This window comes from Argiope bruennichi, chromosome 1 (genome assembly GCF_947563725.1).
Source record: "Argiope bruennichi chromosome 1, qqArgBrue1.1, whole genome shotgun sequence".
NCBI lineage: Eukaryota > Metazoa > Arthropoda > Arachnida > Araneae > Araneidae > Argiope > Argiope bruennichi.
Window position 1 is genome coordinate 95,085,395 of NC_079151.1, and position 25,835 is coordinate 95,111,229.

A 25,835-nucleotide genomic window follows, 5' to 3' on the forward strand; every position below is an offset into this window, starting at 1 on the left:
ATAACTTACTTAACAGTGAAAGGTTTATTGTGTTTGGCTGTTAATCTTTCGGTTATGTAAAGTACAAAATTAGTAAAACAAGTTTTTAGATTTAGAAAAAAAAATCTTCAAAAGACATCGATTCATTAGTTTATTTTAGAGCATTTATAAATTTAAAAATAACGAAAGTCATCTAATAAGCGTAATAAAAATTTCTGCGGTATCTTTCATTTATGTAATTGAATTTTTTATATTCAGCTAAAAAAACAACAACAGAAAAACATTGCTTTGAGATTATTCTAATTGAATTGAGTCTTAAAAAATTTAATTAACTGAATTAAATAAGCTCGGGAATCATTTTGGGCGAATAATTAATTAATTAATTAATTAATAAAGAGAAATTTAAAATAATTAAGCAGTGGATTACTTTTTATAAAACTAATCTAGAAAGAAATTGATTTTAAAGAAGAATATTTTGTTTAAAAACCTCCTTTTGCCTAATTAAGATTTTTTATATAATGGAACATGTTTATTTATTCAATGTTTTTAGTTCTTTCCGAATGTTTGCAAATAGTAAATGTTTATTGGACACTGTAATCAAATCTTTACATTTCAAAGCAAATAGTTATTATTAGTTTTTAAAGTGAGGGTTTGGTTTCCAAATGATTTTTTTTAACTGGATCCCTGTCTGTGTAAGAATCCTTGAAATTAAAGCAATTATTGACAAAATAAATTTTTTAAACGCGTTCTGACAATATACATTGAAACAAATTAGTACGGATAATAAAGAGTATAAAAAACACAGATCTTTTGCTATATAAATATACACAGTATTTTATTAGAAACTGAGCCATCGCATATTTACATCGTGTAAATATAAGGTTTGCAGGATTTCTTTTATTTTTCAAACGATTTGTAAATATAATCTTTTTAGGTTTACTTTTTAATGTCAGACGATCTGAAGCACATTAGCATTTTGCTGAATTTTTTTTGGAGCTGCTTCTGATACACTTTTCCGACCGATTTCTGATTGCATACCAACAGTAAAGTTTATTCAATTCTTAGTATGAAAGATTTAATTCTGAGTATCAAAACACTTGCGGTGTTATGGACATTTTTTTTTAAATATGAGAAGCATTCCTATTCTCTGGTAAATAAGTATTAATTTATTTACATACAGGACCAAAAATGAATAATAATAAACAATATCATAGCAACTGGGATAAGTTAGATCTCTTTGATGAACGACATGGAAACTTTGATACGCTTTTTTAGATTTGAATTCCATTGGATATAAGATTATACTTTAGTTAGGATTGCAAATTATGCTTGCTGTGCCAGTATTATGAAACATGATAAAAATAAAACTTATTTGGAAAATTCATTTAAAAAGATATCAGAATAATCTGGATTAAGTTGCTTTCTTTAAACTAACAATAATTCAAAAATATTTTGCAAAATATAATCTCATTCTTACATAAAAAATAATTCTATCAAAAATATTTTTAAAAATTACGATTTTTACGACATCTATTAGTTTGTGATTATGCCATTCAAGAAATTACGCAAGTATCGTTTTAGTGGCCCTTAGGCTTTAGGCGCTTTGGTTGAAGCCTTTAGGCTTAGGTCCGTTTAGGCTTTTGGTGAAAAATTTTAATTTCCGTTTTGCTTTAGAAAATATTCAGACATTAATTTAAAAGAAATGCATTGGTGGAATGAGCTCCTGTTCTTTTTGAAGCTGAGAAGAAGAAAAATATAAGAATAGGCTTAAATACATCAACTCAATTCCAATTAAAGTGTTTTTATTTATAAAAAATTACATCATTTCATGTATAAAATAAACAATAACTTACATACAAATTATACAAATGAAAAAGACAGAACATTTTGTAGTGAATAATTTTTTTTCATCTTTGAACTATTTTATTTATACTGCTAGTGACTTTCGATAATATTTAGAGGCAGTAATTGCATCTCATTTAAATTAAATTTGTGTGATAATATGAAGATTTACAGTCAGTAATTTTAAATTATATAATTGCGTAAAATATCCTTTTTCACAATATTTGAAAATTAAAAAAAAATTTCAGCAAAACTTATTTTTATTTCTTTTATATTTTTTTCTCTATTTGTAATAATTTTTTTGAAACTACTTTGAAATATACTTTACAATAATACTTTTCATTGTCTTAGTTACTTCATTTATATGCATATACGATGCGACGATATTTAGTTTGTGTGTATTCATTATCATTTTTATCATTGGTAGTAATTTTTAAAAAATAAAGATATGCGAAAGAAACAAAATATTCATAAGCTGCTGTTTCGAACTATGAGTTGAATCCCTTTAAAGTTTTTGCATCTTTCTTTCTTTGAATTTGTAGGTTGACACGAAATTAAAAAGATATTACGCTGTATTATTTAAGTGATTACCAGTACAATATTCCTCTCTTTTTTTACAATGGGTTTTTGTCTCAATAATAATAAAAGCAACAACATACGACTATGTGCTTAACTTTTCCTTTTAAATAAAAGAAATAAAAATAGGTCCATCCTTCTTGCGTAGGATGTGCAATGTGGTCTAACCATTTCGACATAAAACTTAACTAAGAGAAGAGATTCATTTAATATTCAAACAACATCAATGCAGGAAACAAAACTATGTTCTTGCAACAACAGGTTATTTTCACCACCTGCGTGCACCATTTTATAAAACCCTCGAGCCCAGAAATTGTTTCCGACAACACCTCTTCATTATCAAAAATAGATTTAGTAAAGCCATGTTCGGGAACAGGCGTTGAAAAACGAAATTAGAATACAACCCTGTAACAGTAACCCTCCCTAACATGAGTTTCGCAAAAACAAGGCACCATGTCGTAGCACGCACTGCGAAACGGGGACTGTTCAATGGGGTTGTAAGATGAAATTCATTAATTGCCAGCGGAGGTGATTGCCTAAATTGTAGAAGGATATTGCTTTATGTTGGCATCTAAAGCTGCTCACTGAACCAAGACCAAATCGTTTGACACCAATGGGTCAATCCGCTAGGAGTCCAGTAGTAGACGTCTGATATCCGTTTGGTATAAGGGTTGACCTCCGATACCGCTATTGACACCTATGCATGTGTTCTCTTTTATTAGGCGTAGATTGGTTTTTTCATTTTTCTGCCTCAATGTCACATAGAAACAATGGCAGACGCCATGCAAACTCGCAAGGGATTCAATTTGCCAACAAGGCCACCGGTTTGAGTTTTGTTTATTGGTATGTGTGGATTGGAGGTTTCTTTTTTTTTCGATTGTTGATGTCAGAATCATCAACACAAGAGGGGCGTAACTTGTGGACAGCAAATGTGGTGTTACAAATGGAGAAGAATAATGGAAACCATTGGATTCCGTTAGTATTCTTTTTCCTTCTTTCTTTTTGATGGAAAGATGACAAAAAAATTTGTTGCGTCTGGAATAGAGGTGTTGAGGGAAATGACCTTTAATAGAAAACGGGGAATCGTCATAATCGGACATCATCTTTTAATGATGTGTGTTTTTCTTGACAATGGAAAGGTCAATTTGTTTGCATGAATCGACGTAATCAGTATAAACAAAAGAATATTTGTTTGTATGAAATTCGTGTTTTTTTGTATAAGTAACTTATCTCATGGTTCATAATTATTTAATAATGCAGCATTTAATATGATTCGTGAACTTATCCTTTTGATAGTACAAGCAGTTTCCTTTTTGTAATAAGGTTAGAATATATCTTCATTAAATTAAGTTTAATTATATTAATGTCCCATTTCTTGAAGCAATACGGTGAAAATATTGAGATGGATCTTGGAATTTTGTTCTATAGTGAGATGAAATGGACGACACACTTTATACACTTCTGTATATAACTTATTCCTTTTATAACTTTTTAATAACTTCTGAGTGATACCAGAAAAAGAAAATGTGATCCTCAACGACAGATTTAATGTTCACTAACCCTATTTGCATGACACATCTTTTGTGGAATGGGAGTTAAACTGGAGCATTTCGGTCAAGGATTCGAAATATTACCACCAAGACATTCTATCTTTCCTGTTCACGTGAATCAACTGAAGGAGCAAGACCTATTTAGTTTTTGAATATATTTTAGAGTCAAGAGAAGAAATGCTTATATCTGTGAAGAAAGTTGTGTCACATAATGGCAAAAGGCAATTTTTAATTGCTATATTCATGCGATTACCATAAGTTTGGTATAACATGATTGCTGATCCATTTCAGTTCGAAGATCTGAGTTGTTCCATCAACACATGCAAAATTATTGAATCTTTTATCTTTATTATCTAAGAGACTGTCAAAATAATTCAAAAATATAAGCAAGATCTTCATAGCGCTGGTGGTTGTCTGGCAATTTTAGCAATGTAGAAATCGTTACAAAACAAAACTTACTACTCAAAAACATTTAGCTGGATATTTTCGCTTTTAGGGTAAAAGATTTCCGAGACACATACAGCTAAATTTTTTATACATGATGCACAATCGATAACAATTTTTAAACTTTGAATTCGTGAATGATGTGATCTATTTCAGTCTGTTGGTATTTTTTAAAACTTTAACTTATTGAGCTTATCAAAATTCTCTTTACATTTAATAAAATAAAATATTCTTTACATTTAATAAGTATAGATATTGCTTTTTTTGAAAATTTGAATAAAAACCATACACTTGTTATTTAATAGGAAAGGCACATTTGCCATTTATTTGCTGAGTATCAAATAATTGTAAATAACACAAAAACATCATGATTATGAACGTCTTTTCTTGTGCAATGAATAAATTCATGCCATTTTCTTATCACAAGCATTAAATTTTCTTTAAAATTTCATGTAAACATTTTTATTGATATTGAAATAATATATTCAATGCTAAATTTAAAAATAAAGGTTTAATATATAGAAATATCATCAATAAAATTGAAATATTTAATATATGAATTATGCTCACCTTTGTGTATTCAAATCATAAGTTTAATTATAAAATCTTTATGCGTTGAGATGATAGATTTATAGTTAATAGTGAATAATTTTAAAACTGTGATCTGTCTTGAAAATAACATATGAATTAATCCTACAATATTTACATTACTGCTGAATGAGGTCACACTCCTTCATCAGGATAAATAAGATTTTCTTTTTGTTCTTAAATCTATAAGAGCGTTTTAACACAATTTATATACATAATTTTTACCCAAAGTGAAATAATATTTTTTAAGTGAATTAATATTATTACTTTAATAATATTATTTCTCGGCTTCATATCGTATACTAAATTTATCGATCTCGTAAAATTGCATTTAATAAAGATATGAAATTATGCAGTTTACTAAGCCTATTTAAATTTTCATTGTGGATTTACTATTAACATGTCATTTTGATGTTGTGCAGACATACTTTTTAACTTAATATGGACAAGGTGATAAATTAGACTTTTTATTTGAAAATTTATTATAGCATAAATTACTATGCGTCTAGTAAATATTATTTAATTAAGTTAAATTAAAAGTTTTATGAAAATTTGATTAAAAAATTTTGGTTGCCTGGTTTATCTCATTAAGATGGCGTTAGGTAGATATACTAAATTACATTTGTATAAAAAATATATATAATTAATTTTCATTTCTAATATATTTAAATTTATATACAAAATATTAAAACACGAGACAAAAATTATTTAAAATTGACGCGATTATAAAAATTTCAAGAAAATTAAATCGTTTTGTATTGTTTTATGTATGTCAATATGTATTAGAATATTTTTTAAAAAGCTGATAATTACATTGTTTAATTTTTTTTGTTTCAGAAATAGAATGAATTTCATTTGCTCATATAGGATATTTGTGATATTAATAGTCTTCATAAAATTCAGCACCGGTAAGTGATAAACTTTTCTAGTCAATCTCTTATTATAATTTATTAGTATTATTTTTTTTAGATTTTATACTTTATATATATATATATATAGGATCCTTTTGTCTTTCAAGGAAACTATAATAAATATTTTTTTAAATTATGTTGTTCTAAACTTGTTTTACTTTACTATATTTATGAAAACTTTTGCCCATTTGCTGGTATTTTTTGCTCTACAAATTGTAAAAAAAATTTCTAGAGAAAATTTTCGTACTTTGATTTAAAATTTATATAATATTATTTGCATAATTATTCCTTAAGCTGATTTTATTTTCATTACAATTTTGTCTAATATTTTTTTCCCCATCATTGTTTCTCTAAATATCTTGTGATAACAGAAGAGCAATGCTCGACTCAATATGACATATCTTAAAAGAATGCCATGTTAGAATCTTCTTGACTGTTTTTAATTCCTTTTTTAAATTATTCCAGCATCAGATTTCTCTTGCTCTCATAATTTTGGGGTTAATACATAAAAATAGAAAACAATAGAAATAATACTTATCCGATTAAATGATCATAATAATAGCTAAAATTTAAAAAAAATGATTATTTAATTTTAATAATAAATCTTTCGCAAAGATAAATTTGCAAAATTTGTTAAATGATCAAGAATTACAAAATATACAAAGAATGGATTTTCTATAACAATGATAATTGAACGGATTTATACATGCTATATTTATTGAGAATAAATTGCTTTTGATAACATATGAAAATTGAAAGAAATCGTTTTCTAAATAAAACCCACCTTTACGATAACCATCTTTAGTAGCTGCCGTATTTTTAAAAACCTATAATCTAAATTATTTACTGAAATATAATAAAGTAAAAATGCCAAAGATTTAGAATTAAAAAAAGTTTGAGAAAATAGCCATTTTTTTTTCTTCAGAAGTAGTTTCCCAAACATTTTGAATGTCTTTTATAGAATAAAACATTCAATATAAAACGGAGATTTTATTTAAAATTGCGCTAAATATTCTCAGTAAAGTTACTCATGCTTTTCAACTGCTGCCAACAAACGATAAAGATTTTTTTTATTTACTATCTAATGGCTGAAGGTCAGCACAACGCAAAAGTGATTTGTATGGATTTATTCTGTATTACAGTTAATATCTGAAGTAGTTTTAATGAAGTCGAATATAAGCAGACCACTGTAGTTGTCTTTCAAGCTAAATATTATTATTTTAAGATTAATCATATATCAATATTAAAAAGTAATATTTCATTTATATATTTTGAAATGCGTATACTAAAGAAATGCTTTTTTTGCGAGCCTCATATCTTAATTTTTATCGTTCTGAAATTCCAAAAAATATTGCAAAAATATAAAAATAAGTATAAATAAATAGAGTGATCAAATTGAAAATTGAATATATAATATGATTAAAAGAATAATTTCATTAAAGTTATTCTGTTCAAAAATACTAATCTTGATATAGAATTTTTCATGAATACTGTTTAATTTAATTTATAATCGCTTGAAATTTTAATAGACTTTACAAACTGTAATTATTATAGAAATGCTTACCTTCATAATTTAATGTAGCTTTCTAATATTAGACAAAAGAAAAATTTTCTGGAAATTAGAAAACATGAAACGTTTTTAAAAATATATTATTTAATTATAATTTGTTATTAGATTTCAATAAAATCAACTTCGAAGAAATTTTGGTTAAAGGTCAAAGGAACTGTTTGAAAGCGATTTCTAACATGTATTTTTATATCCTAATCGTTAACTTAAGATAACTTTGAGATATTTATAACATATTTCGATGATAAAAGTTAATCTGTTTGAAAGAATTATTTGTTCTCTAAGATATACCGTTCTTTAAACTAGAACAGTACTGAATATTTTTATACATTAAATGAATTATTAATAAATTATATTTAATGTTATTTTTAATGAAAATTAATAAGGAGATAAGTTTTAAAAACTTTAATGTAATAAAAACTAATTCGATCTGAGCATTTTATATAAAAATCTCTATTTAGCATATATTTATTTTCTTCTTTTGAGTTTAGTTTAGATATAAAACATTTTTAAGCATTTAATCAGAAACTTTTTTATAATGTAAGAAAGTTTTAAACACAAATATTTTGCCTTAGATTTTTTTAGCATAAAATTTTTAAAAATCAAATTTTTATTTAAAATAATGATTTGCAATGTAAATTGCTGAAAATTTAAATAAAATTTAGTTGATAAATATTAAATAATAATAAAAAATTATCAAACAGAAATCAGTTTCTTTCATTTGCGTGACTGTAAATTTCATGATAATAGAAGTAGCTGTTAATACATATTATATTGCATTTTAAAAAATGCAAAATAGCCTTCAATTGTCTTGTGTTAATATATAAATGTTATTTCAGAAAATCACGTTGTCGAACATCGATTCTAAAGACGATTAACAGAGAATCTGATATAGAATTAATTTACATAAAATCTTGAATTGGCACAAACTCATGTTAATATAGCATAGAAGTTTAGACCTTGTCATCAGATCAGGTTCCAAAATTTCATTTTCGATTTTTAAATTCGTGTATCTTTCAACAGGGATTTTAATTCAATACATCCAATTATAAATCTTCTTTAACATTTGTATTTGTTAATTCTTAACGTGGAGATTTCTAAAAGAGATCTTAATGTTTAATAGTATTTTTAATAATATATTAGGTTGTAATAAAAAATACAATATGAAGGATCCGGAAGAAGATAGATACTCAATTTTACGCATACATATTTGTTTGTATTTGAATAATGCGATCTGAGAAATGTTGTTACAACTAGACTTGTTTTAAAATTTGATTTTTTCACATTCAGTACGTTCCAGAACATACATCCTTGATGTTGAGTGATTCTATAAAATACTATTGCTTCCAAAATTTCAATGAATTTTTAAGATCCCCAAACACCATCGTACCATTTTTTTGACAATATTTAAAGTTCGCGTGACATGAAACTTGAATAAAACGATGAATTCCAGATTTATAGAATAATACCCTGCGACTCCCTAAATCAACTGCATTAATACGTAAGATTATTTTATCTCAAAATATGTTAATTATTACAAATTCAAATACTAGAAAAAGGCGTTAAATCTTTCCCATATAAATTCAGTAAATTTTTGTGAAGAATTTGGGATGTAATTATATTTGAAGCTTATAAAATTTATCATAACCGCAATTCTAAAAAAATCATTTAAAAGTGGAAAATATATGCATTTTAACTCGTTATTTACCAAATTATTTAACCATCAATTTTTCAAATTTATTTTTGAACCATTAGCTAAGTTTTGGTACAGGATAAACCGAGAAAGGCAAAAACGTTTTATAAATACAATAATTAAAATAATTTAATAATCATATAATTAAAATAATTTAATAATTATATAATTAAAATAACACTAAAAGTTTTAATGTTATTGTTAGTTGATACCAACTGCTTTCTATTGGAAATGCTTTCTTCGTGTTCTTTCAAATACTGTTAAAAAATTAGTCATATTGTGAATATAAGTTAGATTCAAACGATAATTTAAAGTACCGTCGGTAAATAAAGGGTTTAAAATACTCTATTATAAATATTTATGAATATCTAATTATTTTCGAGTTGCAACTAAATTTTACTAATCCAAATCAGTCCATGAGATTTTTTTGTCAGCCCTTCTTTAATATGAAAGAATCTAACAAAAAGTAGTTTTCCTTCTTACTTAATAATCATAGTTCAAGTTTCTAAGCCAAATAAATATTTTTCGAAATTTTAAGCAAAAAATTATGATCAATTTTTTCACAGAATTCGTCTAATTTCCACAAAAGATCAACATAAAAATAAATTTAATCACTTCTAGGAATAATATTAAAATTATAAATAGGCTTACTTAACCCTTTAAAGGGCCATTTTTTCTAGTCATATTATGTTAAAATATTTTTAGACTTGAAATTAGAATAAGAAAAGGGATTCATTTAGCTTCTTAGATACATTTAATTTGATTGATTAATTAATTTGGTTAATTAATCATTAAGTAACAAATCAAGACACCTCATTTTGTGTAAGATAAAGAACTGAATCATCTAAGTTTCTGTCTTTCTAAAAAAAATTGTCAGAACTTATGCCAACCTACATCATTTCATACAAAGATTGATAAATTTGGTGGGAAGCATACTTCCCACGGCCCTAGAAAGGGTTAATGCAAACTTACTAAGCTGTCTTAGTAACTGAAGCGCCTTCGAATACATATTAGCTCGCGAATTTCCGCAGTTCATTATAGGGAACACGGACAACTGCCGATCTGCAGCACAATATCTACTGTCGTGATGCAGATGTATACAATTCTGAAATGTGTTGATCAACTGAGTGTATTGAATATATGTTACCACAAACATTACATTGGATATATTAGCAGTGCATATATGATTTCGGCACTTTGTGTGTGTGGAATAGGGATGAATAATACATGCTCCTATATAATCTTCATTAGACGGCTTGTATTATTAGATTATCTTACTGGTACAATTGTATTTTTTTCTTGTTCCTAGCAAACGAAAGAAATTGAAAATAGAATAAGATTTTATGCCATTGAAAATAGAATAAGAATTGAAAATAGAATAAGAATTGAAAATAGAATAAGAATTGAAAATAGAATAAGAATTGAAAATAGAATAAGATTTTATACCATTGAAAATAGAATAAGAATTGAAAATAGAATAAGATTTTACACCATTGAAAATAGAATAAGATTTGGAATAGAATAAGAATAAGACTTCAAAGAAATAGAATAGAATAAGACTTCAAAGAAATTGAAAATAGAATAAGATTTTATACCATTCTGAGTAGCGTCGCAATTACCTTTTAGAAATATATATCGGTAAAGAAAATTTATGTTTATTTCCCATTTTTAAGAACATGTTGATTCAATTAAATGAGGTTTAGCTTTATTTATTATATAAAGAGTCGCATTTGACGATCAGCTGGTTTGCATGAAAATTTAGTTATATTTTATTTCGGTAAAAATCGTTTAGATATAATTTTCTATTCCTGATATTCCGTCAATTTTTCAGACATTAAAGCTGAGTGTTATTTTAAAATTATCTTACATATGTTCTATCCTTGTGTGCATGAAACTTTTTAACGAACTCCATTCCGATGACATGATAGTTCTATTAAAAATTTAAACAGTTATTATAAATTATTAAAAAAAATAAATGTTCATTTATCTTTTAAATCTCAGGGTATAGTAACTTCACTTTTCTATTCGTTTCGTAAACTACACACATATCAAACAAAATCCATTTTCTTTTGACAATGAAAGAAAATAGCGCGATTAAACATTTAATAAAATCTAATAAATCTAATATATATATATATATATATATATATATATATATATATATATATATATATATATATATATATATATATGTGTGTGTGTGTGTGTGTGTGTGTGTGTGTGTGTGTGTGTGTGTGTGTGTGCGTGTGTGTGTGTGTGTGTGTGCGTGTGTGTGTTTATACAAGTATGTATGCATTAAAAAAACTGTCAAAATTCGAGAAAAATAAATAAATTTAAAAACAAATTTAATAAATAAATATTAATAAATAAAATAAATTTAATCACATTCTAAGAATAATATTAAAATTAAAAATAGGCTTACTGAATGCAAACTTACTAAGCTGTCTTAGTAACTCAAGCGCCTTAAAATACATACTAGCTTGCGAATTCGCATTAAAAAGACAAATTTTGAAAAGGGGCAAAATTTATTTTTGGGCAATAACATGTTTGGAAATTATTGCGAAAAAAAACGCTAAAATTCATCTTAATTTTAATCAATTAAAATTCCAATTGTAATAAAAAATCACTCCGAGTAACACATTTCTATTCTCCAAGATATATATGTGGCTTTTCCACCTTGCAAGATATATATATGTGGTAGCTTTAGATCAAAGGCCACTAGAACACACACACAGACACACACATACGCGCGCGCACGCACGCACACGAACACACGCACAATTTTTTATTAGTAGAGATGGTCAACCAATAATCAATAGACCAAAGGCCTGTAGAACACGCACACGCACATACGCACACGTACATACACACAATTTATTATTAGTAGAGATGGTCAACCAATAATCAATAGATCAAAGGGCTCTAGAACACACACACATACACACACATACGCGCGCGCACGCACGCACACGAACACACGCACAATTTTTTATTAGTAGAGATGGTCAACCAATAATCAATAGATCAAAGGCCTGTAGAACACGCACACGCACACGCACATACGCACACGTACATACACACAATTTATTATTAGTAGAGATGGTCAACCAATAATCAATAGATCAAAGGGCTCTAGAACACACACACATACACACACATACGCGCACGCACGCACGCACGCACACGAACACACGCACAATTTTTTATTAGTAGAGATGGTCAACCAATAATCAATAGATCAAAGGCCTGTAGAACACGCACACGCACACGCACATACGCACACGTACATACACACAATTTATTATTAGTAGATATGGTCAACCAATAATCAATAGATCAAAGGGCTCTAGAACACACACACATACACACACATACGCGCGCGCACGCACGCACACGAACACACGCACAATTTTTTATTAGTAGAGATGGTCAACCAATAATCAATAGATCAAAGGCCTGTAGAACACGCACACGCACACGCACATACGCACACGTACATGCACACAATTTATTATTAGTAGAGATGGTCAACCAATAATCAATAGATCAAAGGGCTCTAGAACACACACACACACACACACACACACACACACACACACACACACACACACACACACACACACACACACACACACACTCACACACACAATTTATTATTAGTAGAGATGGTCAACCAATAATCATATGTATGCGATGATATATATGCCATTCCACTGCGGTCTAAAAATTACGGAAGCTGTGGGCACATTTTTTCGAACAATTTTAGAATGATTGAAGTCCTGATTCTTGCACTAAAATTATTTTATTACATTGCTTTTATGTATTAATCCATATTTTTATTTCTTTTAAATTATCGCTTATCAGTATTAATATAAACGGGATAAATTTTCCTATTTTTCTTTCAGAATTTTTCATATTCCATTTATAGTTTTAGACATTCATTGTTCAATGCTGTTTTCAACATCCTAAGTGAATCCATGCTTTATATGTAATAAATACAAATGAGGATCCAACAAGAATAAATTATTGTATTGATAGTGATTTATTGCTTCCTGTAATTCAGTAAGAGGTTTAAATGTTTGATTATTTGATTTATCTGAAAAGAGTTCTACTTAATGGAAATATAATTAAGGACATTCTATTAATTAAAATGCTTATTTATTTTTAAAATGTCGGTCATGATATATTTATTGGATAATCAGTGAGATTAATATTTTTATATTTTGTCATTTAGCCTTATGTCTAAATTTTTCATTATATTTATTCACAAAAATGCAATAATAAAATAGTCAAAAAATATTGTATACTATTTTACCATTTTCAATATATTCTTCCTTGAAGTGTATTTATTCTAAGATTTTCAAAGTATTCTTGAATAACAGAAGACGACTGCTTCTATTTAGAAAATTAAAAATATAGTAGCTCTAAATTCATTGCTTCTATATAAATGTTATTTTCCAATTAAAGAAAATTCTTCTATACCGAATAATAATCTAAAATCTGAACAGATAATTACTGTAAACATTAAACTGATTTAAATGAAATACTTGCAAATATATCTGAATAATAACACTAAAATTATGCAACTATCCTCTGAAAAAATGAAACATATTTGCTCGAAATTTTTAACAATAATCATCCTTAATATTTGGGCTAAACTAAAACTTATAATATATTATCTTTTTTTCAGCACAAAATTGCTTTGGAGGCATAGAATCGTTTGAAAAAACTACAGGTACTGCTTTTGGGCCATCTGTGGGCACATCCGTCTTACTGCAACAGCAAGATCAGGCTCTGACAAGAGACTGTATTAATCTCTGCAAGCAACAATCTCAATGTCTTGCATTTTCCTTGGATTATGCTGGATTTCGATGTGCATCTTATAATGTCAACTCTGTAGGTAGAAGAGACGCACTGGAAGTCAGACTGAACAACAACTACTTCGAAAAAACTTGCTTTCATGGAGGTTGGTGAACAATTTAATTCTGATTCTGGATCTCCAAGTTTGTTAAGATTACAAAAGTTTTTCTAATGCTTTGTATTTCAGATAGAAGAATGATCAATATATACAGTAAAAAAATCGTTTGCATGATTAAAACTATTCTTGAAGAATGGTTTAAATATGCTCGTTTGGCTCAAACGATTTTTGTGGAATAAGATTTTTATTTTTATTAAGTCGTTTGCATGATTGAAATTATTTTTCAAGAATTTCATTTCTATCAATAATTGATTGTATAGCTGTAAATAAATAAAAAAATTCAAACTTTGTGATATTTGTATTGAATAATTTAATAGGAATCTGTGTGTTCCATTGTGCGTTCTTATCCAATAATATCTTATAAAGGAAATGGTAAAAAATTAATCTTCTTGATGGTAATCGAAAATTTAATGTTAAAGTTCAATACAATATCAATCTACGAGATCCCTTTACTATGTACGTTATTATATGAAAGTATGAGCAAAATATCAAGAGTTTTACATTCTTACTTTAGAATATTGATCTCAATTACACCAGTTGATTTATTTTTAAATTTAATGAAATGCTCATTTGATTTATAACTCTTTGAAATCACTCAAATAAACTTCGATTTACTACAAATTCTTTTGACATGGTTTTATATCGAAAAGTTAAATAAGTATAATAAGCTTCTGATATTGAATGAAATAGTTAATTATAAGATCATTAAATATATATCACTAATTAATATTTCTTGAAATCATTTTACATAATATAAAAAATATTTATTCTAAAAATAGCTTTAACTGTTATATGCAAAACTAAAATTCAAATAAAGTTTAGCCTTCAATAATACAATAAACGAAAACTTCAGGGTTTGTATAGTTTTTTTAGATTTTTAAAAACGATGCAATTTTTCATAAAAGGTGTTCTCTTCAAATGTATAATTACAATACAGTATAATAGATAGAAAATAGTGAAATCGAAATTCCTCCAATTTTTGAAATTTTACGAACTTCTATTTGATAATTTATTCCTTTTCTTTCTTCTTTTTTCCCAGTCCAAAGATCTTTGTTCGAGAACTTGTGTGGGGATCGCTTGTGGGCTTTTGAGCGAGTCCGGGATGCCTTTCTTAACGGTTACGTCGAGAAAGAAGTACAGAACGTACAGACTAAGGAGGAATGCGAGAGACTGTGTCTGACTGAGGTGAACTTCATTTGCAGGTCTGCTGACTACGATGAAGTGATGAGGGTATGCCGCATGAGTAAAGAAGACAGGAGGTCTCAGCCACAAGCCTTCAGAGAAGTAGTGGGAAGTAATAGGGATTATCTCGAGAACCAGTGCGCAGCATCAGGTTAGTACTCTCCTGCTATATTGTTTGCTCATATGTGTACGTTAAAAAAATTTAGAATGTTGCATTGTCATCGGGAATTTACAAAGTATAAAAATTTCAAAATTCTGGTACATAAGAAATGAGTGAAAAATCAGTTACAAAATTCAATATGTACAGGCAAGAATGAAAGATAGAGAGTTAAAGATGAATTGCTGAAATCATTATAAATTTACACCACTCTGATGACTCTTCATGTTTAAAATCTTTATGAGCTTGGAAAATCTTTCTGTTTTGAATTTATGTTCTTCTGCTTATATAATAATTGCTGCGTTAGGTGAATTAAATTTGGTATGTAACCCTGACAGCAAAATTTTAGATCTCAATGTAAATTAGTTGGTCTTATTGTCCGTTATACAAAAATGCAGTAACTTGATGTATCTCCCGTAACTTAATTTTAATTTTTAAACTAAAACAATTAAAAGATTAGATGTCTGTTAGTTTGTCTATTCTTATATTCTGGATTTATGTCTGTATGTAAATATAATGATTGTTGAATTAGACGAATGAAATTTGGTATGTGGCACTAACACCAAAGTTTTAGATCTCAATGTAAATTAGTTGGTTTTATCAATTATTATAAATCAAAAGAAAGTAAATTTGAAATTGACACATTTTAAATGTTTTATGTGAAAACTTTAATATGCATCTAGAGATAATAGATGTTACTCCTTTTATATAAAGAACAATTCGAATTTTTTTGGATAAATTTTACAAAATGAAAAAAGCCGAATTGAGTATTTCTCATATTCGCCAAGTTAATAATAACAGTAAAATACCTCTATTTTCTTTAAATGTTGATTTAATTCTACTTTTGTCATGAAATGAGGGATTTCTAAGCTCAGATAATTATTAAATAATTACAAAAGAATTTCTTTTTGCAACAAAGAGAACAGAATAAATAGTTTACCACTGTTAGCGGAACGCATCAATAAAAAGATACATATGCCGAAAGTTACAAAAACATATGGAATCATTTCGAGCAGGGCACCTTAGAGAAGAAACTGAAAAGTACATTTTGAAAATATGTTTAATATTTGATTTCATTTCCATTAGTGCTATGTAACTGTATGAGAAAGCTTTAAAATTTTTCACATTTACGTTTCTTCTACAAATATTTTATATGTTCAGAAAATGGAATATTAAATCTTATTTTTATGTTTGCATTTTTCACGAAAAGCTGTTTTTCTAGGTTGCCAGCAGATTTTCAAAATTGGAACAACAACCGATTTAAGTTTATGTTTTTGTTGTTCCTAAATAAAATATTTAAAAAGACGAGTCAACTGAATCTAAAAAATATGGCACAATTTGAAGAAATAGCCAGTGTTTTAGATGCAACACTGACCAAATGCTTAACTATCCAAATGCTAGTTACTGGATTATTAATTTAATATCTCCGATTTCATGCCTCTTGAAATTTAAAGTTTATTTTAATAGTTTTATTGTAAAAGAGGTTGAAATAAAACTCAAAACAAGCTAAAAAATTGGTGTCCTAATACTATGGTTTAATCAGCTTTGATTATCATTAAAATGTTTTATTTTACGCACTTTAGAGGTTTTACAGTTGTTATGACGATCGTTAATATGATAATGCTGCTTTCAACATTAAAATATATGTTAATTTTATTTATTGTCAAACTGAAGTATTTTAAAATTATAAATACCACCAAAACTCAAAATTCTTTATCAGTTTGTATCAATATTTAATTTTGTAGTTTTAATAATTTTTTATGATACATAAATTATTTTCTTTTGTAATACATAATTTGGGATCTTTAGCAATAAAAGTTGTCATCGTTTAATACGAAGAATTCGCAATTAATATACGACAAAAAATGTCAGTAATCGAATAAATATATGCAGACGATTTTTATTATAAACAATTTTTATTTGAAAAAAAATTCACAGACGATATTGACTAACTATTACGATTAAATTTTTTCATAAATTTCCTCTATGATCTGAGCATTTTTAACAATGAAAGAATATTTATACGTCATTTTTTTATTTGTATGAGTGACAATAAGGGTTCCAATAAATTCAAATTATATAAAGTATTTATTTCTTTTATTTACAACTAAAAGGAAATAAAATGCAGTACCAGTTTGATTCTACGAAATTCAAAGTCATAATATCTCTTGATAAAACTCAATTTTGGGAGTATTACTCAACATTGCAAATATTAAAATTTACGCGATCACTTGCTTACAATCTGTTAGATAAATTGACTAACTATGATGAATATATGTTTATTTTTGCTACCGCTTAGCTTTATTACGTCTTATATTTAGCTTACAAAAGATATTATTGTTTTATTAAATACATTTTTCTTTATTCTTTTGCTTCTAAAATGATTTTTTTTTCTATATTTATTATGTCGAACTTATTTAAAAATCCTTAAAAAATGCTGATCTATTTTTTTTATTTGCTCCAAGCAGAAATATGAATTTAATGAATCAAATTACAGTTATAAACCAAATTTCGAAATTCAGTAATGCATTTTGATTTTATTAATTATTTAAAATGTAGAAAACATTTAATTTACATGTAGATTCAATTTTGACCGTTAAGTTTAAGTATAATCATGACAAAGTAAAAAAAAAAAATTCTATAATTCCATATCAATTTATATATAAATGATATAATATATTTGATTATAAATATACAAAACAAAGTATACGTGCTTCTTTTTTGTTTATTTTATAAACAGAATTAAAACTCTGCTTTTTATTTATTTACAAATTTTCATCAATATAAAAAACATATTTTAAAGTTTAATTTGAAGGTATGCATATCTGCATTCCTTTATTTATTTATAATTTTAATTTAGAGAGTCATTTTAGATTCAAATATAATATAGTTTTGAAAGTGCTTCAGATGAGATGGTTTTTTTTTCTAATATAACCCGCTACCGGTTAGAAAGAAGAAAATCGAACGAAAAAATCTCTTCTATAATGGCTCGACCATAAAATTTTTTTCTTCGATTATAACACTAAAATCGGTTGAAGCGTAGAAAATCTTTTTCTGAAAATATTTCTTAGACGGACTCTGATATAGAAAATCATCAATACTTTGATTTTTTGCGATGGGGGAGGGGGTTGTTATATGAAAATTCAAAAGATAGTAGTTGACGTCAATGGGTTAAAATGATCTTGTAACTATCTGAAATGCTTTTATTACTATAAAAAATATAACATTCTTTTGATTTTCTTTAGAGAATATATTAGAAGATACAGAATTAAACTAAGGCTTTTTATTTACAAAATAAAAATATATGTCGAATTTTTAGAATATATTGCGAAGTCTTTTGTTTGCTGTGCATAAGTTTTAATTTATATGAAAATCTAATTCAAATTTTTACTCTTTATAAACTTTATTCTTTAAACAAAACACACACGTGTATCTTGAATTCAGATTAATAAAATTTAATCAAACATCGTGATCGCTATTTTTGATCTGCATCTTTTTATCATTGTTCGATTAATATAGTAGAGAGTTATATAGATATAATTTTATCTGAATAAATATTTCAATATCTCGGAAATATATTTCTCCTACACCTACAATGGATTGTATATGCAACCTTTCAAACTCATCAAAATAAATCCGAACTGAATAGATCGACAGAACGAGTTCTCCGAGATACTATCAGCATCAAAACATGAATCGCATTACCTTTTTAAAAAAGATACTCCACAAAACGCAAGAATCGGAGACAAAGAATTGCATTTTTTTTTCGCTATCGGGCTTCCCTCCAAACACTTTCATATTTGTACATCGCTGCTTTGTTAACGGTCATTCATGTGTTACACGGTGTCACGTGGTTGCGTGACGTCACAAAGGAAGCGACACTGATTTCAGTCCTGAAAATGTAGTTTGTTGCTTTTTAACATAAACAGAAAATGCAGATGGCTGTGACCTACATACATTTAAAGCAGACGAAGAATTTTAAGCCAGTCTAATAATCAGAGGATCATAGTCAATACATGTTTATCATTTGCTTCAGTTTTATTTATTGTAATTTTTTGATTAACTAACATTAAAATAGTAGAAAATATCAGCTAGAAGATATTTTAGAAATATAATAGGTATCCTATATCCTGAAAGGAATTAGAATATGCTAAAACTCAATTTAACCAAACAACGGGCTATTCAAAACGCTTTTTAAATCGCCAATCCAAACCAGAGGGAGTAGTCTCCGAAAACTTTCTCGCAAACCCTTTAATGAACTTCTCCTACCAGAGAACATCTTGATTGGCACTGGCATACAATAGCTAAGAAATATGAACGTTAGGCATTTTTACTGAATCTATCGTGTCATCCAACTGCCATCTCTTTTGACGATTGATTTCTGGCATGCTGTTAATATTATCCAAAAATCGAATTTGTGTATAAGACAGTTTTTTCTCAACCAATTGAAACAAAGATTTGATACAAAAGTGCAACTGTAGTCACGACATTCTATACTACATTAGATATATTTATGCCATCGCGTTTTTGAATGATCACGTTTGCACATCTCTGAAAGTACAGACTGCCAGATAATCAAGCCTTTGTTGGAATGGGCTCGACATTTGAGGGTTGTTTACTCTATAGATGTTAAATCTGTATACCGAATCTTACCTACATAGCTCTATTCGTTTCGTAATTATCGTGTTAATTTATATTCGAAAAGCCGGATGTCTTCCGAATACGTTTTACTCAAAGTTTGATAGACAAATGTAGGTCTTTACATCTGCAAATTTAATGTAAAGAACGATACCAAATTTCAACCGTCTAGCTCAAGACATTTTTGAATTATCTTTGTCACAGAAAGACAGACAGATGGGCATTTTCTAAAAATATGTTTTTCGAACTCAGAGAGATTTAAAACGTAAAGATTCGTCAAAATTTCAAGTTCGAATTATTTGATGATTACTATAATTTATCTATTCTATGCATACGAGAAAGTAAAACTTACGCACTGCATTGCACTAGAATAATAATTATATATAGACTAAAATAAATTTGTTGAACAGTGTAGAGGGTCAAAGTCTCCTGACACTATTTTAATATAAAATAAAGGGAAATTGCATTTCGAAAATGTTAAAAGGGACGCAAGAAAAACAAACAAACAATCAAAGCCAAGTTTTCAGATTGATTAATTTGTATATTATAAAATATAATTAAGCATATAATGATGTACTTAATGTAATATTGACCAGCAGTAATAGTCTCTCCAATGCTTTCTTTCTCCAATAAAAGTATTTCTGAATTATTAACCGTTTGCCATTGATAGACACTAGTTACGAAAGAACCTATGTTAGAAAGCATTCTTTGGAAATTAATGTTGAGACTGATATTCTGAGGAGATTAATGTTGAAAATTAATGATGAGTTGAGGTTAATACTCATATAACAGAAAATCGAATATGTATTTTGGACTCTTTTTTACCTTCTGGCATAAACTCCCGGGGGAGCACCTCGAAATGAGGATGAGATACTTCCGGCATGGTGGTTGGATCTCGCCACCCTGGAGGGTAAACTAATAGGTGGGGGATCTGACTCCTCCCATCGATGACGGGACGTACTTCCCTCGGGGAGGGTTGTACCGTGGCCGGTGACGGCCCTTAGGACTCAACCACAGTTCCCGCTAGTGTTGCTGTTGCGGCGGTCCGGTCATTCAGCCTTAAATCCGTGTGCCTTCGTGGTGGGTCGGAGAGTCAGTTGGATGACTTACCTTCTCGCATATGTATTATAGAGAAAGAATAGTAATCGTCAAAAGAATTTGAACTCGATATTTTGACGAATCTCCCCGTTTTGGACTTCCCTGAGATCGGAAAACGCATTTTTGGAAAATATCCATCTGTTTGACTCTGACAAAGATAATTCAAAACCGTTTGGAGCTAGACGGTTGAAATTCGGTATACGTTCATTACAAGAAATTTCAGATTTGTAAATTTCTATCAAATTTTAAGCAAAGTCCTTTCAGAGGAAGTCTCTCTGTCCGTCTATACGAATATAAGTGAACACGATAACTACAAAACGAAAAGACCTACAGAGATAAAACAGGTATGTAGATTTAACACAAATAGTGTAGGCACTTTTCAAATTTTTAGCCAAATCTAAAAAGGAGGTGATCATTTGTCAGTTCTTCCCCTTGATCTGGGCGTCCCGGGTTCGTAGCCGGTTCGGGCATGGTTGTTCTTCATCTGTGTTCTATCTGTGAGGTGTGTGAATGTGCCCCCCTGTAAAAAGGGGTTGTGCAAGCGGGTGTGTGAGTTTCATGTTCATATGAGCTAGAAGTCAGACTTCTGTCCTCGGGTGCTCAGTGGTCTTTACCCTCAGAAGCTACTGCAACCCCTTTCCGTGGTAACACGGACACGACATCATCATCATCGTTTGTCAGTGGAAAGTGGTGGTGGTGATGGTTTGTCTTTTAGAAACATGCCAACGCGATAATTCAAAAATACTATGAATTACATATATCAAATTTGATTTGGAATTTAGTGACTACAAGTGCAATTTCTTTGGTCAAAATTTTGTTTTAAGCGGTTGAGAAAAAGGTGTCTAAAATACAAATTCTATTTTCGTATACTATTAACAGCATGCCATGGATAATCACCAAAAAACTCACCTAGCCATCCTTTGCCAAATTCACGCCAAAAAAATGTCAAGTTCACGCCAGTAAAAATGCCAGTTCACGCCAAAGGTTAATGGTTTTAACTATTGGACGTCAATGCCGTGTAAGGCATTCTTTGGGATAACATCTTTATTAGACAGTACGCAAGAGAGTTTTAGAGGAAACCAGAATTTAATACGAAATTACAATAGTATCCATTAAATCACTTACCGACTTTCATATATTTTATTCGTTGCGTTGTAGGTTTATAGTGTTTACATGGTTGTGAATATACAGACTATCAGACGGTGAACTGATAGTCTTGACTAACTTGGTTCTAAATTTTTTATATATATAAACAATAATGCTATCTTTTTTCTCCATTTAGCCATCTTCCTTTACACATACTAGTAGCAAATAAATTTGTATTCGAACAGCAGGACAGACAGACTTTCTCAGAATGGATTTCGTTCAACATTTAATTTAAATCTACAAATTTGGTCTTTACCAAATTTTATTCTTTTAATTCAAAACAATTTTGACTTAGTGTGTTCACAGGCAGACAGATAGAGAGATAGTTGGACTTAATTCCAAAAATTTGTTTTAGTTTAGAGAAGTCTGAAATCCAAATTCATGGGCATCAGTCTTCTTGTACACCTCAGGATAGCCTATTTTGCTATCCTGAGATGATAGATGCTGATTGACCGAAAATTGAAAACGAAAATCAGTGGATCAAAACTCACTTTGGAGGAAACAAAGTAAAATAATTGAAAGCATCATCAAATGAAAAACATCACGCGTACTATCATGTGACAGACTCTAAGATAGCTTTTTACTACAACAACAATTATCTCATTCTGAATATCTGTCTAAATTGTTCTGCAATAATATCCAGCTGTTGCCAAATTTACACTAAGACATTTGATATAATTCTCGACCACTTAACTGAGTTAACTTTAGTGTAATTCTAAAACAATAATACAAAAACGGACTGTATGTAGAATGTGACTTGAGACTGAAATTGTAAATTATTAATCTAGATTTTGACGTCCTTTGAGGAAACAAACAATCTCAAAAATACCTATTTAGTTTTTAAAAAAATGCTTTATGAGTCTGAGCTTTTTTTTTTTTACAGAGCAACAAATTCGCATCTAAAAAATTGACTTATGTTTTGGAAATTATAACATTTGGAAGAAATTATTATTTAACTACAGAGCAGTTTTTTAAAATTTACTTTTTAGTTTTTGCAAGCTTTATGACAGGAAAAAAAATTCTTTTGCTCAAAACTGCATCTTGACTTTTTTTTTAAGATCGAAAATGTATATGTAAGTATAAAGAAAATTTAAAAGCCCCAAACTAAAACCGGACTTTCGAATGCCAAATGGACTCTTTTTTTAATTTTCTTCATTTTTAATAAATGCATTAAGTAAAGACAATCCTTTGATCCTTATATTCAACAGCAAAATGTATATAAAAATTCCACTTGTTTGCAACAAAAAGTAAGAAATTATTGTATTTAATGGACATTCTGAAGTTTTTTTATGTGTTCCTAAAAATCTAAAATATGACAGAAAAGAATTAATATTATACAATGTTAAAAAAAGGAGTGACATGTCAAAGAACAGAAAGGGATGTTAAATAAAAAGTTTGTTAAGGAAAAAGTTAAGATTTTCAACGATTTTCACTAAGCCATTATGAGTCATTTTACCGTGAATGCAACTTCATAGTATTATCATCAACAATGTCTTTAGATTATGAAAGCATCTTTTTTTTTCGGTAACTAAAGTTTTAAAATACAAGGTGGTTATAATTAAAGTTCCACTTTGAAATGATCATAAAAGGAAAACTACTAGACCAAATGTTATGAAACTTGGTAATAGTTTAAAGGATGTCATGAGAATTTCTTTTCCGCCAAAAAAAAGTTCAAAAAAAGTTTAAAAATTTATCACCAGGGGGAAATGGCGCTGTATGCAATATTATTAAGCAAAATGGGATATGAAAACATCGGTTTAAAATGTGTTTAATTGTTTCTGAAACTTGTTACAAAGCATGTTCAATGTGGCGTCCAGCATTTTCTGAAAGCAAATTCAATCGCATTACAGCATTCTCAACAGTACCTCTTAGCATATCAGGAGGAATGTTACGCATATGTCGGTGCATCGCTTCTTTCAGTTCCGCCAAATTGTTCAGATGATCACCATAAACAGTACTTTTGAGATAAAACACATTGAACATGCTTTGTAACACGTTTCAGAAACGATTATGCATATTTAAAACCGCTGTCTTCAGGTTCTATTTTGCTTACTTATATGGATACAGTGTCATTTCACCCCTGGTGGTGAGTTTTGAACTTTGTTTTCGGCAGAAAAAAAAATTCCGTGACCTCCTTTAAATTATTGCCAAATTTGATAACATTTGGTCCAGCAGTTTTCCTTTTATGACCATTTCAAAGTGAAATTTTAATTATAACCACCTTGTATAATTTAACAAGGATATTTTTAAAATTGCTTAATATTACATTCATAACTGAAAGATTACTCATGGTTGAATATACCATGTTATTAGTTGTAAGTGACCGAAAAAGAACAGAATGAAAAGAATTATGATAGCAATAATTTAAAAAAAGGTTAAAATTATATTAGTTTTTTTTTATTTTATCGTACACGTAGTATACAAAATCGTCAAAAAAAAAAAAAAAAAAATTGAAACTGAGATTTTGACGAATTTTCTCGTTTTATACATCCCAAAGTTCATAAAACATATTTTTGGAAGATGTCCGTCTCACTGTGACAAAGATAATTAAAAAAAACGCTTTCAGCTGGACGGTTGAAATTTGGTATTCGGTCTTTACACCAAATTTGCAGATATCTATCAAATTTTGAGTAAAATTCGTTCAGAGGAGGTCCGACTGTCCAGCAGTTTGAATATAAGTTTATACGATAGCTACAAAACGAAGAGAACTAGATAGAAAACTTCAGCACGCAGATTTAATATCTTTAAAGCAGACATCTATCACAATTTAAGCCAAATCCACCAACGGGTTGGCCGTCTGTCGGTCTGCATTTTCAAAAGTATATAAAAGCGATAATTCAAAAACACAATGACTTAAATATATGAAATTTGGTATCTGATTTTGAGAAAAACAGTGTAGTTCTGTGTCGAATTTTGGTTTCAGTCGGATGGGAAAAACGCATGTGACACACAAATTCGATTTTTGGCTACAATTAATCGCATTCGAGGGATTAGTGGCCAAAATACCCGCCAAGGATAACACGATAGATTCAATAAAAATATAAAATTCACGCCTAAGGTTAATATTTTTTAACTATTAAACTCTAAAGCCATGAAAAAAGTTCTGTAGTATAACATCTTTATTAGAGAATACACAATAAAGTTTTTGGGAGAAAACTCTCGTTGGTTTCCTTTCTCGCATACGAAGGAAAAGTAATGTAGAAAATGTATTGTAATCGTCCAAAAATTCGAAACTTGAGATTTTGACAATACTCACCTGCTTAAGTTCGAAAAACACATTCTTGACATTATCTCAAAAATACTATGAGATAGACATATGAAATTTGGTATACGGACTTCAGGACACATTTATAGATTTCTTTCGAATTCTAAAAGAAATCCATTTCTGAGGAAATCTTTCCAGCTATCCGAAATATAACTGAACTCGATAACTTCAAAACGTAAAGAGCTAGATAGGTAAAATCTGGTATAGAGGTGCAACATTTA

General features: G+C 28.6%; 1 protein-coding gene across 1 annotated transcript in view; it reads left to right on the top strand.

The window, feature by feature from the left end:
* LOC129973699 (uncharacterized) overlaps positions 1 to 25,835 on the top strand; it is a 129,679-nt gene that overhangs the window by 19,519 nt on the left and 84,325 nt on the right. Inside the window, exons 2-4 of the mRNA XM_056087512.1 lie at positions 5,817 to 5,887; positions 13,841 to 14,116; positions 15,168 to 15,461. Of these exons, the coding sequence (XP_055943487.1) occupies positions 5,824 to 5,887; positions 13,841 to 14,116; positions 15,168 to 15,461 (634 nt within the window). The 5' untranslated portion in view covers positions 5,817 to 5,823. The remainder of the gene's footprint in view (positions 1 to 5,816; positions 5,888 to 13,840; positions 14,117 to 15,167; positions 15,462 to 25,835) is intronic.